We start from the raw sequence: 23,102 nt of genomic DNA, 5'->3' as shown, positions 1-23,102 counted from the left end.
TGTGAAAATAATATGACATAGCCCTCTGAGAGTTTAGTTAAAAGCAGAGCTGGTGTGCTGTGTGGCAGATGCACACACACACACACACACACACACACACACACACACACACACACACACACACACACACACACACACACACACACACACACACACACACACTGCAATTGGGTACTGTTTCAGTTCAAGTGTTATTCGGCATGCCCCTTTCACTTGCACAATTTCTTTTAAATGGATATCTTGACTGTGAAACGTGAGGAGGACCCAGCTTAACATTTAACATAAAATCAGTGCATTTGTTTTGGACTTGTTTGGGGCCTTAAGTATAATGAAAAGTGGTTTGTCGAACTCGTGAACAAACTTATAATAATCTGCCTGCTACACTACTTACATATTGCATTTCAGTCATTGGCAGTACATAGAGAATGTATGTGTGTCTATATGTGTTGGACTACCACATTAAAACCCACACTGCCAGTGACTGTCGCTGGTGTAAGTGCTGATCCATAACCAAGCGTGCCATATGTTTCTTGTGTAACGTATTGCTTTCCCATTCTCAATAAAGTGGCAAAATAAAAAGGCTTTTACAGGTCCCTGTGGGCAGCAGCTACTTCCAGTGGCAGTCACTGAGCTGTTGGGCTGCTGTGGTGACAAATGGCACCAAGCACATATTTTACTATTGCCATTTACAATGCACGATCCAGGCTGTGCTGCTCAAATGACTGTGCAGCAACAGTGTGGAGAGTTTGTGTGTGTGTGCGTGTGCGTGTGTGTGTGCGTCCGTGCGCTGGTCTGGCGAGGGCCCACACAAATATGTAGGGAATTTTTTGTTTTTATCAGTCACTTAACTTTTTTTAAGTAGTCAAACATTTCAAGGTGACACTGTTGTAAAACAAATGTGGTAAATACTTATCTTGTAAGAGAAATGGTATATCAGATTTAATTCCTCTATTTGGGAACATGACAATTGTACTTGTAAAGCCACTTGTGCTATCATGAGTGTGTGGAAATATGGCAACTGTAAAACAAACCTGCGGTCACCAGGGTTAAAGAAGGTGGCTATATAGCTTAATTACTTGGTTATGGTAGCAAATAATGACATCTGCTTGTACAATGGAAAAACATTTTATATTTGAACATTTCAGCCATTCACCTCTGATACATTTGAAAAGAAAAAAAGTTGAGGTGGGAAATAAATGTACATTAGCTGGGTGAGTGACCTCCATTTGACGGTCCATTTGATATAAAGATTCTGGACGCAGTCTTACACATTACAATCATGAATCAAAAGTGGTTTCATATTGTTTATAGAATCCTTTACAGTCGTGTGCATTTTTACAGAAGTTTACTTATTAGAGCAGATACACTGCGTGGTAGAAATTAACTGTTGACGGTAGGCCTACATCATTTGCATGTCTACGCACGTGGCCGTCAGGGGGCAGACATCAGTCGGTGAGCGCTCGTGGCCCCTGTATGTTCCACACCGGCAGTTATCAGAGGCGCGCACGGGCGAACACGCGCGTACACGCGCAAACATTAGACGGATACAAAACGTTTTTTTGAGACTAGACAGACATGTAATTCACAAGCATAACTAAGTCATAGAAAAGGGAGATACAAACAATAAACTGAGAAACTCAACATTTGAAATATATTTGGAAAAGTCTAAAATAAAATATGATGTTATTCCAATCACTGAATATAAGTAGGAGAGCATCGACTAATCAAACAAGACAAATATTACTATTCAGACTTGTTATTCAGAGTATACATAATGACTGTGGCTGTATTTGCATTTATCAATGTTATTAAAGTGTGAAGCATGAGTGAAGGAGAGAGAAAGAAACACATAGTGTGGTAGCCAGAGGGCGGTGGCATTTTTGTCTCTGCGTAAACGGAGAGAGTGGAGAAGGAGAGAGCGCACGGAGAGAGAAGCAGAGCTTAGTGGCGAGGCAGCAGTGCCGCTGAGTGAAGGGACCCCGTGGCTGTTTCCACCGCCGAGCTCTTCTCACAGCTTAACCTGCGCCTTTTCACACGGACTCCGACACCGGGACTAGAGGCTATACACTCACCCATCTTTTGGTTTTGGACTCGTTTGATTAATCAGCAGACCCTGAGGTGGAGGGGGGGTTCTCATCGCCCCCGCCGTGGACCGAGGAGTTGTGTGTGTTTATGTGTTTTACGCGTTGCTTGTAATGGGGAAAAGTGGACAGAGAAGTGGAATAGGACACGGGGGTTTCGGCTTGGTGAGGATGTGCGCCACGCCGGGGATCCTGCTCCTCCTGCTGCTTGCACACCGAGGAGTCGCCCAAGGTAAGGCTGCACAGCGCTTCTTCTTTTAAATAAAGAAAAATACTCTTAATTTGTTTCAGAGCGATGAAAGCGTTCCTTTATTGCCGAGATGCGGCTGTATGGCAGTGGCAGCATGCCTGTAAGTAGGCGGAGGGGGGGCAGAAGTAGCTCCTGCCAGACATTTAGGCTACTTTTATTTCTTTTTGTGGCGTATTTCCATTTAAATTGGGCCGATGAGGGGATGCTTTACCCAGCGTCTTAAGGTGTAAAACAGGTCCATCTGCGCATTTCCTTGCCTGCTTGTAGTGTGCGGTGCCAACTGAAATACACAACTCGCATCCCACGTTTTCCTGTGAGAAACGACTAATAGGCTAAGTAATTTATCACGATTGAAACATAATTCGTAACGGCTGAGTGTGAAATTGTGGTCTTGATTTGCTCTTGAGAAACAGATAAATACGAATATGACTGCCAACACTCCTGAAGTCCCTGTCAGTAATGAACATTGCAGTGATTGTTCTCCAGCACTATAAATGGGTAAATGAACTCCGGGGTTGCAGTTAGATTAAGGTGGAAGCTGTGAAGGGCAGGACGCGGAGCCCATGATTAGCCGACTAATGTCTCATTGCAGAGCGCCTCGCGATGTAGCGGCGACGCAACACTGCTACGATCGGAAAATTGATCAAAAGTCACAAACACTCACAGCAGCCTGGAGCATGAGGGCAATTATATCTCAGAAGACAACCCGTTGTCTGCAAACATAATGTAGCCTAGTTGAAGATGAAATGCGTACATATAATCAGCTCGTCACAATTGGCTTAAAGAAAGCGCCCCATAAATCAGTACATACAAGTCGAGGCTGATGAAAAGGATAAGGTGTTTATTAGCAGACTACTGTGTTGGCACCATAGTCCCCCGGTGATCATAGCAGGGTTATTAAAGTGATATTTCTGCAGATAGGCGTGCAGCCACACGCTGCTGGTGTGAGTGGAGGAGAAGGCAGGTCACGGGCGGACTGAGCCAGACAAATAATCCTAACTTTGTAAAGTGTTTAATCATTTAAGAGATCTGTGAGATTCACAATTTAAAAGACTGCTTTTCGGAAATGCTGACAGAAAACTCCTCTATCACACTCTAGGTGACCTTCTCAGGCAGACCTTGTGGTTACCTTGTTAATGTTTTAGCAAACAAAAAAATATTACCAAGTTTCTTAATTCAACACATTTTCAACACAACACATTTTTCTTGTGTCAAATCCTTATAAAAGGAGCTTAGTAGGTTTCATCCCCTATTAAGATATTTAAATATAATTGTGATACCCTACTAAGACTTGGTGTTGTTTTAATCTTTTCCCTCAAATTACATAGCTAACTCTCCACCTGAAAGCCTTGTCGAGATTGAGGTTGCCTAGTCCACACAGAGTGCAGTCAGTACATTGGTATCGACATTGTGTTAGCCTTTAAGTTTTTTTTCCTCCTGAATTTCGGCTGTAATTGGACATGATGTTGCTGCCACCTTTCTCTCGTTGCCCAGGGGAACAACATTCACCAACTCCCACCAATATTCATTATGACCGTTCTCTATTGCTTTACTGTTAAATCAATACGTTGCAATTTAGGGACACAATTTGAGTAGGCTTTCACCCACATCTGATAAATTGCACCTTGCTACCGCAGCTTGCGACTCAATTCGACACTGGTAGAAAAATCAGATAATTGGAAACTCAAACTGTTGAGGCTTTTCAGGCAGATGAAACCTCAAACTTTGCACATTGTCCCTTATTCTGCTTCCACTTTTTAAAAAGTTTATATATCTCCTCTCGCTTTTTGCCTCTTATGTTCCTGTCTGTTAATTATCTGTTCTTTACGACTTGACTCGTGTCTCTGAAGTCAGTTATTTGTGTGTAAAGAGTCACTCTATTGGTTGTTCAATTGAATGGGACAAAACACACATTGACATTAACTGTGGGGGAGCTGGTTACTTTGTGTACATAACTGATCCTCTCTCTGCATCAGTGATGGGTTTAATCCTCAGTACATCAGGTGGATATATTCAAACGGTTTCTGTGGGCATTTAGTCTTTAATTGAATATACAAATAAGTGTATTAACCAAATAATTATTCTGTTCTTCAACATTTCTGGTCATGCATCATTGAGTGTCTTGTGGTCAGTTGTTGCCTTGATTTAACTTCACTGTGGAATATGTGGTTTGGTATGGTTTACTAGTTTAATTTGTTTTTGAGGTTATGACTAATACTGTTCTAGAAAATGGTGTTTGTGGAAATGATGCTGTAACTGCTGTGGATTCAAATGATGAATGATGACAAACGTCAAATACTGCATTTTTCAGATGTACACTTACTGTAGCCCACACATGATAAATGATTCAATCCATGTCATTCTACTTGACATCCTGATCCCTCTTAAACTTTTCATTATTCATATTTTTTCTAAATGAGTTTTGATCCCAACCCTATTTGTGATATAGGCATCATTCTTCTAGCTTTGCATCGCCAAATTAAATTACGGAAAAATATCCTTTTGCACTCACACACACACTTTTTTGCACACTTGTCATGTGGCCTTACAATGAGAGTAGAGTGTTCGTTGAGATCCTCTCATGCCAGTGAGAGTGCATGTGTACGCGTTGTAACTAAGTCCCACCCTGAAGTCTCTCGGCCTATTAAAAAGCCATTAGCTAAGCCCTCTCATATTTGATCTGGAGTGAATGGGTGACAAGATCAGTCGGCAAAGTCTGAAAAGTCCCCTTGTTTATTATGATGACTAAGCTGTGGTGTAGCTAGATTTTAGAATTCAGCTGCTACTGTATACAGTCTTAGTCTAAAACATTTAGTGTGTTTCTGCATTATACAGAGCCTGCAGCCGCAGTCATTTCAGAATCTACAGTTTAGCTGTTAGGTTCTGGTTACAGATGCTCATATTTCTCTGGCATGTTGAGGTTCAACTCGCGATCTCTTTTGAAAAACCACAACCATTTATACTATGAAACTTTTTTTACTTTGTTTAAATAGTCTTCAACTTAATAGTTAATTAAAAAATGTGGGTGACTTTCTGTGTCCTGCGCAGATGGGTGTAGGTGTATGTGTGAATATGTAGGTGCAGAGGTGTATAGATGTACTGAATGCGCTCACATGAGGGGTGTGTGAGTGTGTGTTTATGAACTTGGCAGTATAGGAATACTCTCAGGGAACTCCTGTGGTGTTTTTGTGTGTGTGGGTTTTTGTGTGCACACATGTGTGTTAGAACGTCTATACGTGGGAGATTGTGTGACTTTGTTCATGTGTGTGTCATCTTGGCATCATAGCGCTGCTCCAGCAGAGCTCACATGGTATGTAGTTGTTTGTGTGTTTGTGTGCGCAAACTCTTGGCATTATGATATTGCCAGAGCTCCCATGCTGTCTCCCATTATGCTCTGATCCTGTCCCATGCTGCATTGCAGCCATCCAGGGTTCAGTGCTTGTAGGGGGACAGCTGGGAATTATTGGAACTAAATACACCAATTTCATTGGCTGCGCTGCTCAAGCCAGCCCAATGCTGTTTTTGTATCAGAGCAAGAGAGGGAGAGATAGAAAGAGTGAGAAGGGAAGGATGAATGGGTGAGGAAGGGAGAGATCTCTCTGGGTGGTTTGTACCAGCTTTGATCACTCCACTAGGACTTGACAAGCTGACTGACTGCCACACACACACATACTCGCACACAGAACACACACACAGCAAGATATTTCTCCGGTCAAACAATGGTGCATTATGTCTTCATTCTCTGCGTGTGTATGTGAGCGTTATAGTGAGTGTGTGTGGGCTCGGACGGGCGTTCATGAGAGTGTGTGAAAGGAAGTCTTTGACGGTGTCTGGGGTTGTTTTCTATAGAAGACCTTCCTGCTGCTAGTAGCAGTGATGGCAGATTTCCCTCACATCTCTGCCTTCTTTATATTATTCTGTATCCTTACTTACTCATCCGTACATTTCATAGACTCTTATTTTAAGTGTGACCAGTGGTAAACCTTTCTCCACCCTCCCTTACTCTATATCTATCCTTTCAGTCTGTGTCCATGTTAGCTGCTGAATGGATTTTACTGACCTTTTTTTCCTCCTTGTATGTGGCCTTGAATATGCATCCATTCACTCAGTATTTTGTGTAGTACTGTCAAAGTGCTGGATTGTGTGTGTCCCCCGAAAGTTGTCTACATCTTATGTTTAACTTAGAACACATAGCAATTGCAGCTTGGCCTATTTCAAGAATCAAGAGCCTGAATGTGGGTTGTTTGTGTAGCACCTCATCTCTGCTTTCTTTGAGGAAAGCAGAGATGAAATCCGGTTTAGAAGGCGCAAGTGTGGTTTTCAAGAGTCTGTGTCGACAAAGCGTGTCACTCTGCTTGCACCATTTACTGTCTCTCACACTCCGCAAGGGAAAACCCAGGATGGAACATGAGAATGCATGTGTGTGTGTGTGTGTGTGTGTGTGTGTGTGTGTGTTTACTAGAGATGGGCTGAACTAAAGAAAAAAGGAAAGGGAGAAAGGAGAAGCTAAATGTTCTGAAGCTGATTCCCAGCGTCTGCTGCTGTAAGGCCTTATTCCTTCTAGAGTTTCATGTAAAGATCAGGAATTATACATTTTTCATGGCCTGTGAAACCTAAGGCCTCATCTGGGGCTCTCATTTCCAGCCTTTTTGTTCTAGTTAGTAAGTGTGTGTGTGTGTGTGTTAGTAAGTGTGTGTGTGTGTTCCCAATCAAGGCCTACAATATAGTTCCCACTGGTCCCATGCGGTCCAGTGCTGTAAAAAGAAAAAAAAACTTTTAAATCTTAGATTTAAGATGTGAACTTTTATTTTATAATATGAAACCAGTCTGATTAAAAGCACTTTCAGACACAGAGGAATATTGTATAAACTAAGCTACTGGATCATCTTTTTGGAAAGCATGATCATTATCATAAAACACCTCACACATTCATTATTTGCCTTTTGGTTAATCTAAAGCTAAATCATAGATGAGTTTGCTTGATGTCATTTTTTTCAGCCCGCAAGAATAAACTAGTTGTCTTTCTTTCCAATTGCGCTCAGTAAACTGAAGCCACTGAATGCAAGGCCACACATTTTGGTACTGTTGTCCATCGTCTCAGTTCCTCTTTGCTGTCATTTGTCCCAATTTCGATCACTCTCTGTCCTGCTTTCTCTCCTTCCCATCTGCTACCACTTTTAGCTCCCCTCTTTTATTCTCTTTTTCTGCTACTGTCTCTCGCCACTCTGTCCCTTTCTCTAGTTAGATTTACACTGTTTAATTAGAGTGTGGCCCAAACAGTGGACATATTGTTGTACATCTGAACAGAGGCCCAAACCCAGCGGGACGTAATGTGTTTGTGTGTATGTGTGTGCGTTCACGGAAATAGGGTGGAAACTCATCAGTCAGCCGGGGAGAGAGAGAGAGGCTTTCCCCGCACACAGTCGCCCATGCACAGACTTATACAGGCCAAGCACAGATAGATAGATAGAAAAATAGAACGGAAGAATGAAGGAGATAGGTAGAGCAACGGAGCCTGCCGTCATGCTAGCTTCTCTGCATTGAAATCTCACCTTGTATCATGTTTCTAAGGCTTGCCTCTATTCACAGCCAGCTTAGGCTTTTCATGGCCTATATTTTCTTTTTATTTGATACCGTAAAACCTCCAGTAAATAGCCCAGGCTGGTTTACTTGCCTCCAAACACAATGTGCAGCATACTGCACGTATTGAAGACAAGCGATTACCAGACACCCTTTTTTTCCTTCTGTACGTGAAGGAAGAAACTATAGGTTACTTACGTAACCCCAGTTCTCAGAGTGATCATGAAGTGAGATGTCTCACTATGGGATGCGCCTCATCGCGGAGCAAACAGAAGCATCAATCTCATTACGCCAATCCTGATTGGCTGGTGATCTTGACGTCAGCGTCAGGGAAATCACCCCCTATAAGTAGCTTGCGCCACGACGCATGCGTCATTCAAAATAAGCACCTCTTCTCGCTTCACCATAGTAAGGAGGGCCGTCTGGTGAGACATCTCACTTCATGTTACTCTGAGAACTATAGTTCTCATTCATAACACTCCGTTCGATGTCTCACTATGGGAAATTGTAGCTCCCGTATTGTCAGATGAGCTTATCTCGAAAATCACCAAACCAACCAGAACTTAACAGGTAGAGCTCTGACTCAACCAGGTGCCCAGCACTGTTTGAGTCACACTGAGAGCAGAACGTCCAGCCTGTTAAGAGGCGGACAAAAGTGAGCGGCGAGGACCAGCTCGCCGCTGCACCAATGTCTTGGATGGGAGACATCCTGGACAGAGCCCAGGATGCAGCCAGACCCTGAGTCGAAAGAGCTCGCGGACCCGAGGGTGCCTGCGAACTCTGACTCGTATGAGCCCCAAAGCAATTGCTTCCACAAAAAAAGTGTCCCTCCAGTGTCTGAGCACTGTGGTGCCCCATTTCGACAATCCCCACCGACACAGCGCATGCGTGTGGCGGTGGTAGCCTTACGGCTCCAGCCGGCACTGCGCATGCGCGTGACGGTGGTGCCTTCACAACCCCAGCTGGCACTGCGCATGCGCGTGACGGTGGTGCCTTTACAGCTCCAGCCGGCACTGCGCATGTGCGTGACGGGTGGTGCCTTACAGCCCCAGCCGGCACTGCGCATGCGCGTGACGGTGGTGCCTTCACAGACCCGTCAATTGTCCGCCCTTTGAGAGAGGCCGTAGCTGCTCTCAGAAGGGGAACAGTTGACGGACTGTTTATTGTTTTTATTGTTTTTCTTTTCATTTTTTCGAGCTGCGCCCTTGGCTCGAAGCCTGGATGCGTAAGCGGAAAATGTTTTATGACAGACAAATCAATAAGTGTGTGACATGTGTTTATGCGGACTTGAGGATGGTGTTGAGGCATCTCTCGAGGCGGCGGGAACACATTTAGAGCTGGGGAACCGTAGACTTCCAGCTCTGTCACAGAGGGGAGAAGGAGGGGCTGTCACGCCGCTCGCTTCTTCTTCTTCGACTGCTGGCCGAAATTCTGGGTTGGCTGCGCCTGGGCTGCAGCCGGAACCGGAGATTTTCTAGGCCAGCTCGCCCTCGTCCCCTGCCTGGGCTGGGGACTCGGGGCGGACTGCGACCTCTGCGTTTTCGCTATTTTGAACCGAGCAGGGTTCGGGGCAGCTTGGACGAAGGGCTGCCGCTGCGAAGGCAGCGGCTGGGCCCTTCGAGGGAGGCAGAGGTGGAGGGCCTCGTCCTCCTTCTTTTTCGACTCGCATCTCCTCTGCATGGAGGGCAAGAGCGGAGCCGAAAATCCCCCGTGGGAACGATGGGCATGTCAAGCACATCCTCCTTTTCCCGGTCTGGGAGGTTGGTGAGGTTGAGCCATCTAGCTCTTTCCTGCACCACCATGATCCCCATTGTTTTGCCCGCGGCCAACTCATCCAGAACGGCCGGTCCAGGATTACTCAACATATCCTCACAGAGCTCCGCTTGGTATGCGGTTAGCAGTGAGGAAACGTTCAGAGCCCTGGCGGACAACGCTGCGGCTCTGTAGGACCGTTCAGTCATGGTCGACTGGAAACGGTCCACCTTCGCTGGCAGCGTGGGGTTCCTGCTTGGTGACGGGCCCATCCTCGGTAGGAGGTGGGCTGCCACCAGCAGTTCCATCGGCAGTATGCGGAGCAGGCCGAGCCTCTGCGGGCGAGACCATGGTGAGGTCTCGCCGGGAGCTCCCGCCTGGTGAGGCGTGGGGCTCCGTTCCCGCGTCTCTTGCCGCCACCGGGTCCCGGCCTGACACGGCGTGGGATCCCGGTTCCGCAGCTGCCGCTGTTAGTGAGCCCCAGACCGACACAGTGAGGGATTCAGTCTCTGCGGCGGACGCCCCCGTGTCTTGATTGCCAAACGGCGAATCAGTGGACATGAGGGAGTCCTGTTCCAACAAGCTAGCTTGGTGTGCTAGCCGTCGGTGGAGGCTCTTTCGGGTGAAACGGGCACAATGCCCGCACGAGCCGGGGTTGTCGATAGCCTCCTGGGCGTGTTTCAGCCCGAGGCAGGACGAGCAGACCTGGTGTGAGTCTGTGCCTGCTATCTTCAACCCGCAGCCGCATGACCGAGCCTCCGAGTCCCTGACTCCTCTGGTGTGAGGGGGAGAGGCGTCCATCTTGTTCGCCTCGTGGCGTGCAGAGGACCCGCTCGTAACAGGTACGTCGTTGAGAGAAAAGTGTTACCAACCCGTCCTTAATCTGGAGAAAAAGGGACGGTGTGGGTCCTTTGTTCTCAAAGAATATTGACTGGTGTGTCAATATACTTCTAATCCTTTTCTCCTCCGTGAGAGAGAAAAAGAAAAGCGATTTTAATACTAACTGGCGTTAGTATTACCGTCTTCTTGCGAAGCAGAAGGAGTAGCCGGCGAGCGCCCGTCGACCGAAATGGTTATATTTGGGTTCAGTCTGTGGACCGTTAAGCTTGTCCGGCTACTATAGAGATGTGCTCTGAAGCGAGAAGAGGTGTTTGAATGACGCATGCGTCGTGGTGCAAGCTACTTATAGGGGGTGAATTCCCTGACGCTGACGTCAAGATCACCAGCCAATCAGGATTGGCGTAATGAGATTGATGCTTCTGTTTGCTCCGCGATGAGGCGCATCCCATAGTGAGACATCGAACGGAGTGTTATGAATGAGAACTTCTGCCTCTTCAGCTTAATCCCCCTCGTCTCATCCCATATCTGTTTCTGACACTTTGTTTGGATTCATGCCAAACAACCTATCTACTGCGTCTCAAGATCTTTGCTCATGGCGTTCTTATTAAAGATATGCTTTAAATTAAGTGTTATCACAGATTTCTGCAGTGCTCAACCTTTACGGCCCGTCCACACAACGGCGTGCGTTGACGCTTGCCGGCGGGCGTGTCTGACACTCGACCAACAACCAATCACACTGATTGTACTGGCATATGATTCGATTGGCTGACGCCTCCGTCGAGGCGTCAAAAGTTGAACATTGCTCAACTTTTGAAGCGAGCAACGCCAGCAACGCTCCACGTCGCTTCCCAAAATGCAGTTCGGCTAAAAGTGACGTCACCCCATTCAAAGTGAATGGGCAGAAGCGTTGGAAGCTTCAACGCACGCCGCTGTGCGAACGGGCCGTTATAAGCTGCGGCATTGCAAAAGGGTTGCTACCTAAACACACACCTTCAAAGAGAACGCATTTCTAAAAACACGCGCTCCATTTATGAGAACAATTCCTGGAGTGTAGACACACGACCAGCAGATGGGTGCTGGGTGCTTTGGCTGAGGGGGGTTTGTGTGTGTGTCGGAGCAAGCGAGTCTTATTTGTGTCAGCATGAATATGTAATTAATCTGCCATTGAGAAAAGACGACGTGCCGCAGCAGGGGGTCCAAGGCTGACACCCCGGGTCCTTTTTGTTTCCACTCAAAGCTTGTTGTGGGTATTGTCCTGTATTGAGAAAAGGAGAAAGAAAAAAAAAGGAGCGACAAGGTTAAGAGCAGAAATACAAGAAGAGAGAAATAAAGTGGAAGAAGAAACCTAAAGGGGAAGGTGTTTTTTATGGTGGAGAATTTGACATTTACGCTCCTTTTTGATAGGAAACAAAGCTGCGCTGTAAAGGCCCATTCAACTCCTGGTTGAGAGCGGATTGGGGAGAGGAGGAGGAAGCGAGCAAGCAAGCGGGCTGAGAGGCGTAGGAAAGCCGCCTGAAGGATTAGTCTTTCTCTTCTTCATATCTTTCACCATTACATTTGTTCTCTTCCTTTGTAACTCTTTTTTCCTCTCCTGCTCTCCTTTCCACATCACCCCATTTTGGCCACTTTTCCTCCTTTTCTTCCTTGGTCCCTGAATCCAACCCCTCCCTCCCTCACCCCCGACAGTAGCTCTTTTCTTTTTCCTACTCTCTCTCTCTCTATTTGTGCCAAAACTGTCTGGAATCTAGTGGTCCATCTAAAGGAATATGCAAAAACCTGAAACCATAATTACTATAATCACCACTGTAACTTTTTACCTCCTTGGCTTATGACTGCGGCACACACACACACACACACACACACACACACACACACACACACACACACACACACACACACACACACACACACACACACACACACACACACACACACACACACACACACACACACACACACACACACACACTCAGCTTCACATAAGAGATATTCCTGTTTTGAACGAGTACATTGTAATTCTGTAGGATGCCGTGAAAAAGGGGTTTTTTGGTGCCTGTTCTCCTGCGGTAGACATGATGTAATGTACTGTACTGTAACTGTGTAGGCTTAGACAAACAAGACACACACACACACACACACACACACACACACACACACACACACACACACACACACACACACACACACACACACACACACAGGCAGCCACGAAGGCACAAATCCGACATAAACGCTGTAACATTCAATTTCAGTTTAATGCGTATGATTGGTACAGAGGCACTAACACACTGTGCCCTACAGACCTAGATGTGGTACAAGTCCATTCACTCATTTCGGCTCTGCACTGGCTGTAATAAGGAACCCGGCATATTTTACTCCACGGGTGACAAGATTACGTGTAAGCAGTTTGCTTTGATTCATTTGAGCACCCCATTCTAAGTGGCTAATGAACAGTGTTGGGAGTAACGCCGTTATTTTTGGTTGTAACTAGTACTCTAACGCATTACTTTTTGAATTCAGTAACTCAGTTACCGTTACTACAAGGTGCGTTACTCCGTTAGTTTTTTTTATATAGTCAACAGCCAGGCGAACAGAGATGAGAACTGTACTTAAGTACAGTACTTGAGTAAATGTACTTAGATACTTCCTGTGTCACATGCGGAGACGCGCTGTGGGCGTGTTTGTGTTGTTTACTAACAAGACTATCATGGCGGTGGCGGAGCTCAAGTCTAGTTTCTCCACCTGGAGATATTCTCACTATTTCACTTTTGTCGAGCACAAAGAAAAGAAAGTTTCTGTTAAATGTAAGTTGTGTCCTGACGGGTCAAAGATCCTATCTACTGCCCAAACCAGTAATTCAAATCTCTTAAAACATCTGCAAAAACAACATGCTGGGACGAAGCTAGTAGCTAAGACCACAGAGACTCAGCCGACGCCACTCCACCTCCACCTAAGCAACAGCGGCTGGATTTTAACCAAGGGACTGCTAGCCAGGGAAAAGTCGATAAAGCCATTGCACGGTATGTTGTAGAACACATGCAGGCTATTGCTACAGTGGAGTCACCCGCTTTCAGGGAGCTAGTTAGCATGATAGCATGTCCGGGCGGCACATGGCATATGGGACGGAAAACTTTTTCCAACTACCTGGAGAAAGAATATACAAAAATGGAAAGCCAGCTAATATTGATGCAATCCAGATTGCATAATGCATGTCAAGTTGATCAACAGATTGTATTATTCTCCAATGCAATAACAGTACTGAAATGAAGACTATAAGGGCATTAATGGGAGCCCTTTTGTCAAGTAACTAAAACGTTACTTTTCACAGTAACGCATTACTTTTTGTGTAAGTAACTAGTACAGTAACTGAGTTACTTTTGAAATGAAGTAACTAGTAATGGTAACTAGTTACTGGTTTTCAGTAACTAGCACAACACTGCTAATGAATATGGGTAGTACTTTGCTGAGAAGGCATGTTCGTGTGTCTGTTGTGTGTAGTGTTTGGATGAAATATCACATTGTTATTTTCCAGAATTATCCAAGCACACAGCGATATTTTTTTCTCTCCCCCTCCCCCTGAGGAGCACAGATAGGAAGGCACTGTATTGGGACAGAGGATCGAGAATAACGACTCCAATGTCAAGATTATGCTTCCTTAAAATCTTTTGTTCACTGGGGGAAAAAGTGATTGTACGGGGGTGAAAGAGGGAGGAATCAGAAGAGGCAAAGTGAACGTGTGGGAGGGAGAAAGATATAGTGACTTGGATATGAGCCATTGCAGGAGGGAGAAAGATAACTGAGGTGTTAATAATTTATTGCAAAGAGGTAAGAGATTGGAAGGAAAAAAACTATGAAAAAAGAACCGCAGAATGATTTCACTCCACTTGAATTTACATTCATAAAGAGGCTTTGGTGTTTGTATCACCCTATTTGGGCCTCTAGAGGTCAGAGGCTAAGTGATTCGAGCTTGATTAATTAAGTAGATTGTGTTTAGACGTGTTTAGTGTTGATTGGTCACATAATAACAATACAAGACAACCATCTCAACACTGAAAATCACAGAGGATCCCCACTGAAACCTCACTGGTAGCTGTGCAGTGAGCTGGAGGTGTGCACCGCTGATTTCTGTTTTTGTTGTTGTGTGTGTTTAAAGACATTCAAAGGCCTTTTACAAAGGGACAATCCAGCTGCCTTTCACACTGCCCAAGGCTAAGTGTTGAAACACAAATGTTAACTCTGTAAAGTCTTGGTTTACTTTGCTTTATGAGTCAGGGTTTCTACCTGAATAAAAACAGTTAGTGGCTTGATATTAAAACTAGGGCCGGGACTCGATTAAAAAAATTAATCTAATTAATTAGAGGCTTTGTAATTAATGAATCGAAATTAATCGCATTTTTAATCGCATATACATATTTGACCTAAGAACAGTGAGAAGCAATTTTTTTTCACATGGATTTTAGTATACCATTAGGCGCATTCACACCGCAGTACTTTTCCCACAAAGGTTCATGAGAATTTAGTTCATGAGAACTCTTTGAAACTGGGGGAGGATTAGGCAAATGAAGCCGCTGACGTCACTTCTTCTTCTTCTGCTTTGGGTTTACTGGCAGGCCGCAAACCACTTCACGGCGTATACTCCCGCCCAAAGTCCCCGGCCGGAAGTCCCCGGAGTTGGGGACTGGCTTCAGTAGAAGCTGCTGGGAGTCCCAGCAGCCTTCCGAGTAAATCGCCAGAACGCCGACACCTCCTCATCTCCACCGCTCCCATGTTTTATTTTGTGTTGCCATAAGTTAGTCTCTCTGCGTTCTGCGCTGGGCTAATGCTAATAATGCTAATGCGAGGATAATAAAATGGCGGCTTCACAAAACTTTTTGGGAGTTTTTACGGGGCGTGGTTTGCAATCCGCCCAGCCAATCAGAAATATAGCTCTTTTCTCACAAGAGAGCCGTACGAAAGTCCCTGCTCTCTTGCAGCTCTCTGCTCTCTAGCAGGGACTTTCGTCGGGGTAAAAAGGTTCTCATGAACTCATTTTAGTACCGGCTCTTTTTGGTGTGAACGCGATAAAAGAGGCTAACGTCCACGCTAGCTGCTATATGTTTTTGCATTGAGGTGATACTTGAGGCTTGATGTGCTGCGGTGATATGCAAATTCCTTTTTGCACAATTTGCACACAACCGTGCTCTTATCGACGCTTCCATCCGTCCGTTTTTTAAAACAACATTTCCCACTGTTGTTCACTGTGGTTTGTTGTTGTCTGAAGTCATGAACGTTAGTTGGTGCTCCAGTATAATCGGTACGCCTGAAACTCATCCAGTGAGAAACGTTCCGCGGTGCAAAAATAAGTGCGATTAAAATGCGTTAATTTTTTTAACGCGTTAATTTTTGTGTAATTAATTAATCTTAATTAACGCGTTAAAGTCCCGGCCCTAATTAAAACATAAAAGTTAGCCTTGGTCTGTCAGTCAGTGGGCTAACAAGTCTAAAGACACTTTTATCTATACTGAGTGAAAGCTTCCAGTTGTATAGAGCTTATTTTTGTATCAAGAGATAAAGTGAATGTATTCATCATTTTTGCCCATATCCGACTGCATAAAACATATGATGTTTTACTTGGTGCAAACTTCATACCTTGTGCTTTTATTGCATGCTTTTGATTGTCTTGGTTTGGTGTTCACAGTTTGCTATGTGTGTTGTCCTATTGGGGAATAGCTTTAATATTAAGTGAAACAGGAATGCAATATGAATGCAATATGTGTATGCAACATGAATAAACATACAGGTCACTTTCATGTCATATCATAAGGGAAATGCACACAGATTTTGAAAGAACATATTTTTCGATGTGCGAAAAACTGAACTACTAGATCATCCTTATTCATGAAAACATGCAATATATAGATTGCAATAGAACAGTTTGTACTTTGATTGAGTTAGAAAAATACATGTACAGAGTTAAATGTATTTTTTTATTGATACTGTAAATTGGTTATGAAAAAATAGCCTTTTGTCGATGCTTTAAACAGTTAACTGTTGCCACCTACTTTAATAAGCACTAGGTCAGCTGCTGGTGCAATAATCAGATATTACTTTTTGGGAAAGTCTGTTCCAAAGAGGCTTAAATTAAATGGGGTGACAATGGGGTCAATGGATTAAAGCTTTAAAGTTGTTTTGAATGATTGAGAGATTTAAGATCTACTCTCCCACCGTGTCTCACAACCTCAGAGTGAAAGTCAGATTTTATTATTTTATTATAGGTGTTTGACTTTGTGCAAGGCGATCATTAAAACTCTTCTGATATCTACCATGAATGTGCCTCTAACTTCCATGTTAAATTACATCTAGATTGCATCAGCTATCACAGCAGGGCGCCCCCATCTCTGCGCTCCCTCAACATTTAATGAACAACGTGTCCAATGTGTTGCATCTTTGATTAAAACAAGTGTTGATTATTTTAAGGATGTGCAATAATATAAATAAGGGATTTGTTTGACTACTATACTGTATCTGCTTTGAGCCTTGAGCATTACGACAATCTTTTGGGTGGTGAAATATAAAATACCTCAAGCAAAGTTTGTTTTTTAAGCTGGACCAAAGGTTTATTTTCAATAAACATCAATAAATGTTGTAAGACAAAAAAACACAGAGAGCCAGAGGGCTTAGATCACAAGTTAGCACTCACACACACACACACACACACACAGTCTGTGTGGGAGAGAATCAATGAAAACAAAGCATATCTGAAACATACTACACAAAACAAGTCAGTAGGTCTGCACTTCTTTTCACTGCTGAGTCATGAACAAGCGAAACAAAAGACGAGCTAAATTGGACACCACACATGTAAGAAACAGACAATGTCCTCTTTTCAAATGCTATCTGTATGTTTATAATGATGTATTCTTTAACAAGGAGTAACACGGCGACATGAGTAAAGAGATGCAACAACGGGTGCACTTTACTGGTGTTTCTAAATGTTTTTCCAAATAATTTACAGTGCTACTTTGATGTTGTAAACAACTTAGTCAGTAATGAGAAACACTGTTTTATTCTCTCTGCAGCAGCACTGCTTTTAATCAGGAGAGTGCGGACATATTGTTTTCCCAGCAACATTTAGCTCTAATGACTGCATTTTATTTAATTGTATCTGGTGTCTGTTCCAATAGCAGTAACGTCCTTTCTTGTGCTTGTTAAACTAAGTTGTACATCTTAGTCAAAAAAGTTGCTAATGACCTGTGCTATTTAAAGCCTCTTTGTGCTGGTATAGTGTTATCGGGTCACTTTCCCTAAGGAGGGAAATTAACGCCCACAGTAGATGATTAGATGCAAATTAAAAGTATTCTCTGCAAGAAATAGTTAAGTGAACGTATTTTTCATTAAAAAATAGTTAACTTCATTTCTTGGCGGTGTTGATTTTATAAATAAAACATTTACTACTACTTAAAATCTTTATTTTTCAGACTAAAACATTTTCTGTTTTGTATTTGAATATATTTGAGCTTGATGAACTGTTTCTTGTTTGTGGGTGTGAGCTCTCACTGTGGCTTTTCCATTCTCAGCTCGAAGCGAAGGCACATTTTAGCTGTCTTTTAACAGAAATAATACAAAATATCTCTGGCTAAAAGATCCAGCACTGTTAGGAATGTTAATTTAACCCAACCAGCAGAGGCCACAATTGAATGAAGTTTATCAAAAGATCACTATGGATCACATGTTTCCTATTTGAGGAGGTAAGCTATCCCATTTAAGAGGGTTTAGACTCAACCGTTCACCTCAGACAGATATTCTTGCGTTTGCGTGTTCCTTTCTATTCTCTAATGTTACCATAATTATCATCATCATCGTTCTTTCCCGAGGCACAGCTGGTGTAGTGGTTCAGCACAAACTGGCTCACTGTCCAATGACATGTGGCTCAATCTGCCCGCCAATACTGGGACAACACACACACACACACACACACACACACACACACACACACACACACACACACACACACACACACACACACACACACACACACACACACACACACACACACACACACACACACACACACACACACACACACACACACTATACTAAGGAACAAGTTATCTGCCTTGTTGCCTGTTGAACACTAGCATACAAGGGGGTTTCCAGACAGGGCAGCCAAAACCCACACACTTATACAAAACTGCACACACACATATACACACACAGAAGCACACAGACACACAGAAACACAATGGCACTGAATGGTTAGTTTGGCAGTTAAAGTAGAAGTGTGGACAGACACGGTGTCTCCATATGCAGTAGCTGTTGTTTTCTTGGCAGCGGTGATCTTTTCTGTCACTCTCTTGGACCATGGCGGCTTGTATTTTGGCAGTTGGAAGTCCTGTGGCGAAAGGGCGGGAGAAGCCACCTGTACTGCTTTAGAGATTAATTCATTCACTCAAAGTTTATGACTAATTATAGTATAGCAAATTTGCTCAAACTCGCATTTCCATTTTTGAGTATCAAGGTTGCCTTTGAATAAGTTGTATATAATCAATTTAATATTGATTTTGTAACATTAAACTCAACACATTTTATTTTTCACAATATGGTAATATAAGTTAGATGTTGTCCCTTAGCTTATAGTGAGTTTCCTGATCTTAAGTGATTTAGTATTCCCCTTGTACAAAGATGGGGGACTTGGAAGAGACGTGTTTTTAAAAGATCGAACATAATAACCTTGATGACATCACCAGGCTTTTTTGAAATGTAGGAAAACTCCACCTTGAAGATCAAAGAATGTATCAACTGTAAAAGTTGAGTGAAGCCTATGGTGCATCTTTGTTTCATAACCAATCTTGGTTTTTAAGGCGCCATATGAGGCCTGGACATCGACCTCAAATACATTGGTAGCAACTGTACCAGCTACACACAATTGCATCATTGTTGCTTACTTTTTGAAATGCGCCCCAAGCCATGTCTCTGTGGCAAGTAGCCATCTGTAAGCTATATATATATATATATATATATATATTAGTTTGTGCCAATGACATCATGTGTGTTTCTATGAGCAGATGAATAAGCGAGAGATGTCTGTCATAGTGTCACAGCAGGGTTATTTCACCACATCAAAAGAACAAGAAATACGTTTCTGAGAGCCTCCTGTTTCTCTTTTACTCTGTCTTTTGTCCATGTCCGTTTCACTCCTTCTCATCTTTCTCCACTTTAGTCAGAGTATTTTCCCTTTTCTCCTTTCCTACCTTCCTTCCTTCCTTCCTTCCTGGGGGCAAAGGAAGATTTAGACTTTGAACAAAAGGCACAAGGCGGATAACTTTGCAGAAACATTTGAAGTGTTGTTCCCTCTTCTCTGATCTGAGAAATGTCATCCACACCCAAGAAACAGTTTGAAAACAAGCAGAAAGTAGCTGACTAAAGCCAGAAAATGCCCATGGCTCTCTCTAGCTTGTCCAAATCCTTGAATTGTTGCCGTGGTTATTTGTGTTGCTTCTTCCTCTGGGCCCCTCCAGGGTTTTTGTTTATCTCTGCTCCGTGCTGAGGTCTTGTCAGAAAACAAGGGCAGGGCTGCCGTTTTGGCCCCAGGTCAACTCACAGAAGTTTTTTTCAATTTGAAAATGAACTGAGACTCACAGCTAATGGCACACTTGCAGTTTGAGTGCATATTTCTTTTTCTGATTATGTGGAAGCATCTGCCATGTTTGGCTGTGTTCATTCAGTAGTGGGGAGCTGAAGGCATTACTGCATTGCCAACCATTATCAGAAACAGTAGGACTAACTGCTGAACAAGCAGCAAGTCTTTCCTGAAATCACATCTTGTTAAAGAACCATATCACAAAGCCTGTTTGAGACAGTTATGGATTTAAATGATGGATAAACCATGACATGATGGAAATACTTCACATCATATCTTCTTTTATGAAGATCATGAAAATGTGATTGTTGAATATATACTCTGTAAATGAGCAAGAGTGAGTGATGGAGAGCACAGCATTAAGTTTAAGTGTTCGAGAGCAAATGTGTCACTCCTCATTTAATCTCTGACTGAAAGGCACCTATGTTGCAGGATTCAAGGGAAAAGATCAGCCCTCAACTTCCCAGAATAGTTTCCCCCCTTACTGTGCTGTTGTAGAGTTTAGTTTAAGCCCTTTAAGCTTTTAGTTCCATCACTTTTGGTCTTTAGAGCAAAGGAGTGGAGGTGCGTCCGATGAATTATTTACAGAGCACAGAGTTAAGATAACAAAATGCTTCAGAATTCTAGACAGACTGGTGCCATCGGGGTTATACAGGCTTTGTAGTGACCTGTGTGTTAGAGGGCTTAGGAGAGCAAAATGTAAAAATCCTGTTATCATTGATTCTATCCTGAACGGCCTATTCATTCATATTTAAAAAATATATATTCTCAAGCGGTGTTGAGCCAAATATTGTATGTATCTCTGAGAAGTATGTCGTTGGATCTCTTTGAGCTCTGCTTTCACGTAAAGGGGACCTATCATGCAACATGCACTTTTGTACTTCTTTTATACATGAATATGTGTCCCCGGTATGTCAGGGAACTCACCAAGTGTCAGAAAACACAACCCTCTCTCTTTTCCTCCATACCCAAATCTCTAAAAACGGGGCTGCAACGGAGCTGATTATTATTTGAATTTTTCTGACATCAGAAAAGGGGTGCTCCGCCTATATGGGCAACTCTCCACCTATCAGGGGAATGAGAGACCGCTCGAAAGCGTTGGAGACGCTGTAGTACATATGCCAGGCCTGGAAGTGGCGCTGTAGTCTGCCACAAAAGCAGAATCAGCCCTTGCAAAAACAGGGCTGGAAAAGAGCAAATAGAGCGAAATGAGGCATGGCTTAAATGCATGGTATTTGTTTGGTATTTTGAAAAACAAACTTCACAGACATGTTTTATATAGGTATGGCCCTACAATATATGTTTCAAAAATAGCATGATAGGTCCACTTTAAGGACAAGTGATGAGCAGAATTTAAAATGTGGCAAAATGTGTTAAAAGAAATTCTCCCTGTGTCTCAAAACCTCAAAAGAATAACATCTACTAATTACATTATTGCTTTCTTCCTTTTTGTCACTAAATATTATTTACATTAACATCAGTTTATTGTTTCACGCCATCTTTATTGGTGGTTTTTAATGTTTATCGCAGTGTATTCACCCTACTATTGCATTTGGTGTCCCATACAGCGGTCTTAGTTGTAGTATTGCCTGTGATGTCACAGATTACCAATAGTATCTGTACAACAGGATGGGTCTAATGAGAAACAAAGTAAACACATTCAAGTTAAGACACCTTTTGAACTTCAGTCTTCTCTAAAGGGGTATTTCAGGTGAGTTTTCGCCTACTTTGTCTTCAGTCAATACTCCAAACAAGACCCTCTAATCTGTGCAAACAATACCAATTGTATTTAGGTTTTGTAGACCAAGTGTTGCAACCAATTTGCCTGAAGAAAATCAATCAAGGCAGATTTACCGTTTGCCCTATGTTGGGTACATACAATTGTTTAACGCACACACAATAACACACACGGGCACACACACAGCCATATGTCTCGGTGGTCTGCTTAAGTGGACATTTAATCATCAAGGACCTTTTCCTGTTGGCTACTTCACTGTGTGTCAGACACACACACACACACACACACACACACACACACACACACACACACACACACACACACACACACACACACACACACACACACACACACACACACACACACACTCTGTCGCGTGGCAGAGTATTGATTTTCAGCGTTGTTCTTGTGCTGTTGGTTAAACAAGACAGTAATAATGGAGCAACATTGTTTAGTCTGCTTATTGAACTGTGACTGGCCAACATTGATTGTTGTCTTCTGCTTCGGGAATGCATTTGTGTGTGTGTGTGTGTGTGTGTGTGTGTGTGTGTGTGTGTGTGTGTGTGTGTGTGTGTGTGTGTGATTGGGACTTTAGGGATGAGTGTAATTGTGGGCTTTTAGGTGTGTGTATGTGTTGTGTGTTTGTAGCTAGCCTTGAGAACGAGAAGGAGGACCAATTGCAGGCAGGAGAGATCTTCTGCTTAATTTTCTCTCAGTCATTTCTCTTTTTCCTTGGCAGTTAAGAGGTTGAAGCTCAGTCAAGGCTGCATATAATATAAAGAGAGGAAATGATGCAGAAGACAGTGAATTTGTAAGACGGCAAATAGTGACTTAGGCGTTTGATAAAAGTGATTACAGGCAACCCTTCCTGGGAGAAACAAAGTTCAAGAGAGATCAAAGGTGAGTTGTTGCTAAAAGTAGAGAAGATTGGATTAATAGGCAAACAGAAGAGAAAACCCAGTAAGGATGGAGTAACAAGTTCTATTTCAAGGCCTCCTTCAACTCCATGAGCACCTCTTCAGTCATATTTCATATCTGCACTTCTTACACAGATCAATGAAAATCTGTACAGCATGACTTATATGTCTGATTCTGAAAATAGAGCTCTTTTATATCCTGTAGCTGCAGTTGGAGTGGAATAAACGCTTAGCACATCCTGGTAAGTGTGTCCCTGATCTTGCATCTCAGTGCTAATTAGTCCGGAGCTATTACTCAAATATCAAACTGCCTAACATCGAGCAT

General features: G+C 43.3%; 1 protein-coding gene across 2 annotated transcripts in view; it reads left to right on the top strand.

Annotated features, from left to right (window-relative positions):
* Nucleotides 1-1,903: 1,903 nt before the first annotated feature.
* LOC117558615 (netrin receptor UNC5C-like) overlaps nucleotides 1,904-23,102 on the top strand; it is a 211,804-nt gene continuing 190,605 nt past the window's right edge. For both annotated transcript variants that reach the window (XM_034234896.1, XM_034234895.1), the window contains exon 1: nucleotides 1,904-2,313. In XM_034234896.1, coding sequence (XP_034090787.1) covers nucleotides 2,196-2,313 — 118 coding nt within the window. In that variant the 5' untranslated portion in view covers nucleotides 1,904-2,195. The remainder of the gene's footprint in view (nucleotides 2,314-23,102) is intronic.

Source organism: Gymnodraco acuticeps, unplaced genomic scaffold (assembly GCF_902827175.1).
Source record: "Gymnodraco acuticeps unplaced genomic scaffold, fGymAcu1.1, whole genome shotgun sequence".
Lineage (NCBI taxonomy): Eukaryota > Metazoa > Chordata > Actinopteri > Perciformes > Bathydraconidae > Gymnodraco > Gymnodraco acuticeps.
Note: the sequence above shows the minus strand (reverse complement) of the source record. Positions and strands in the feature narration are given on the sequence as shown.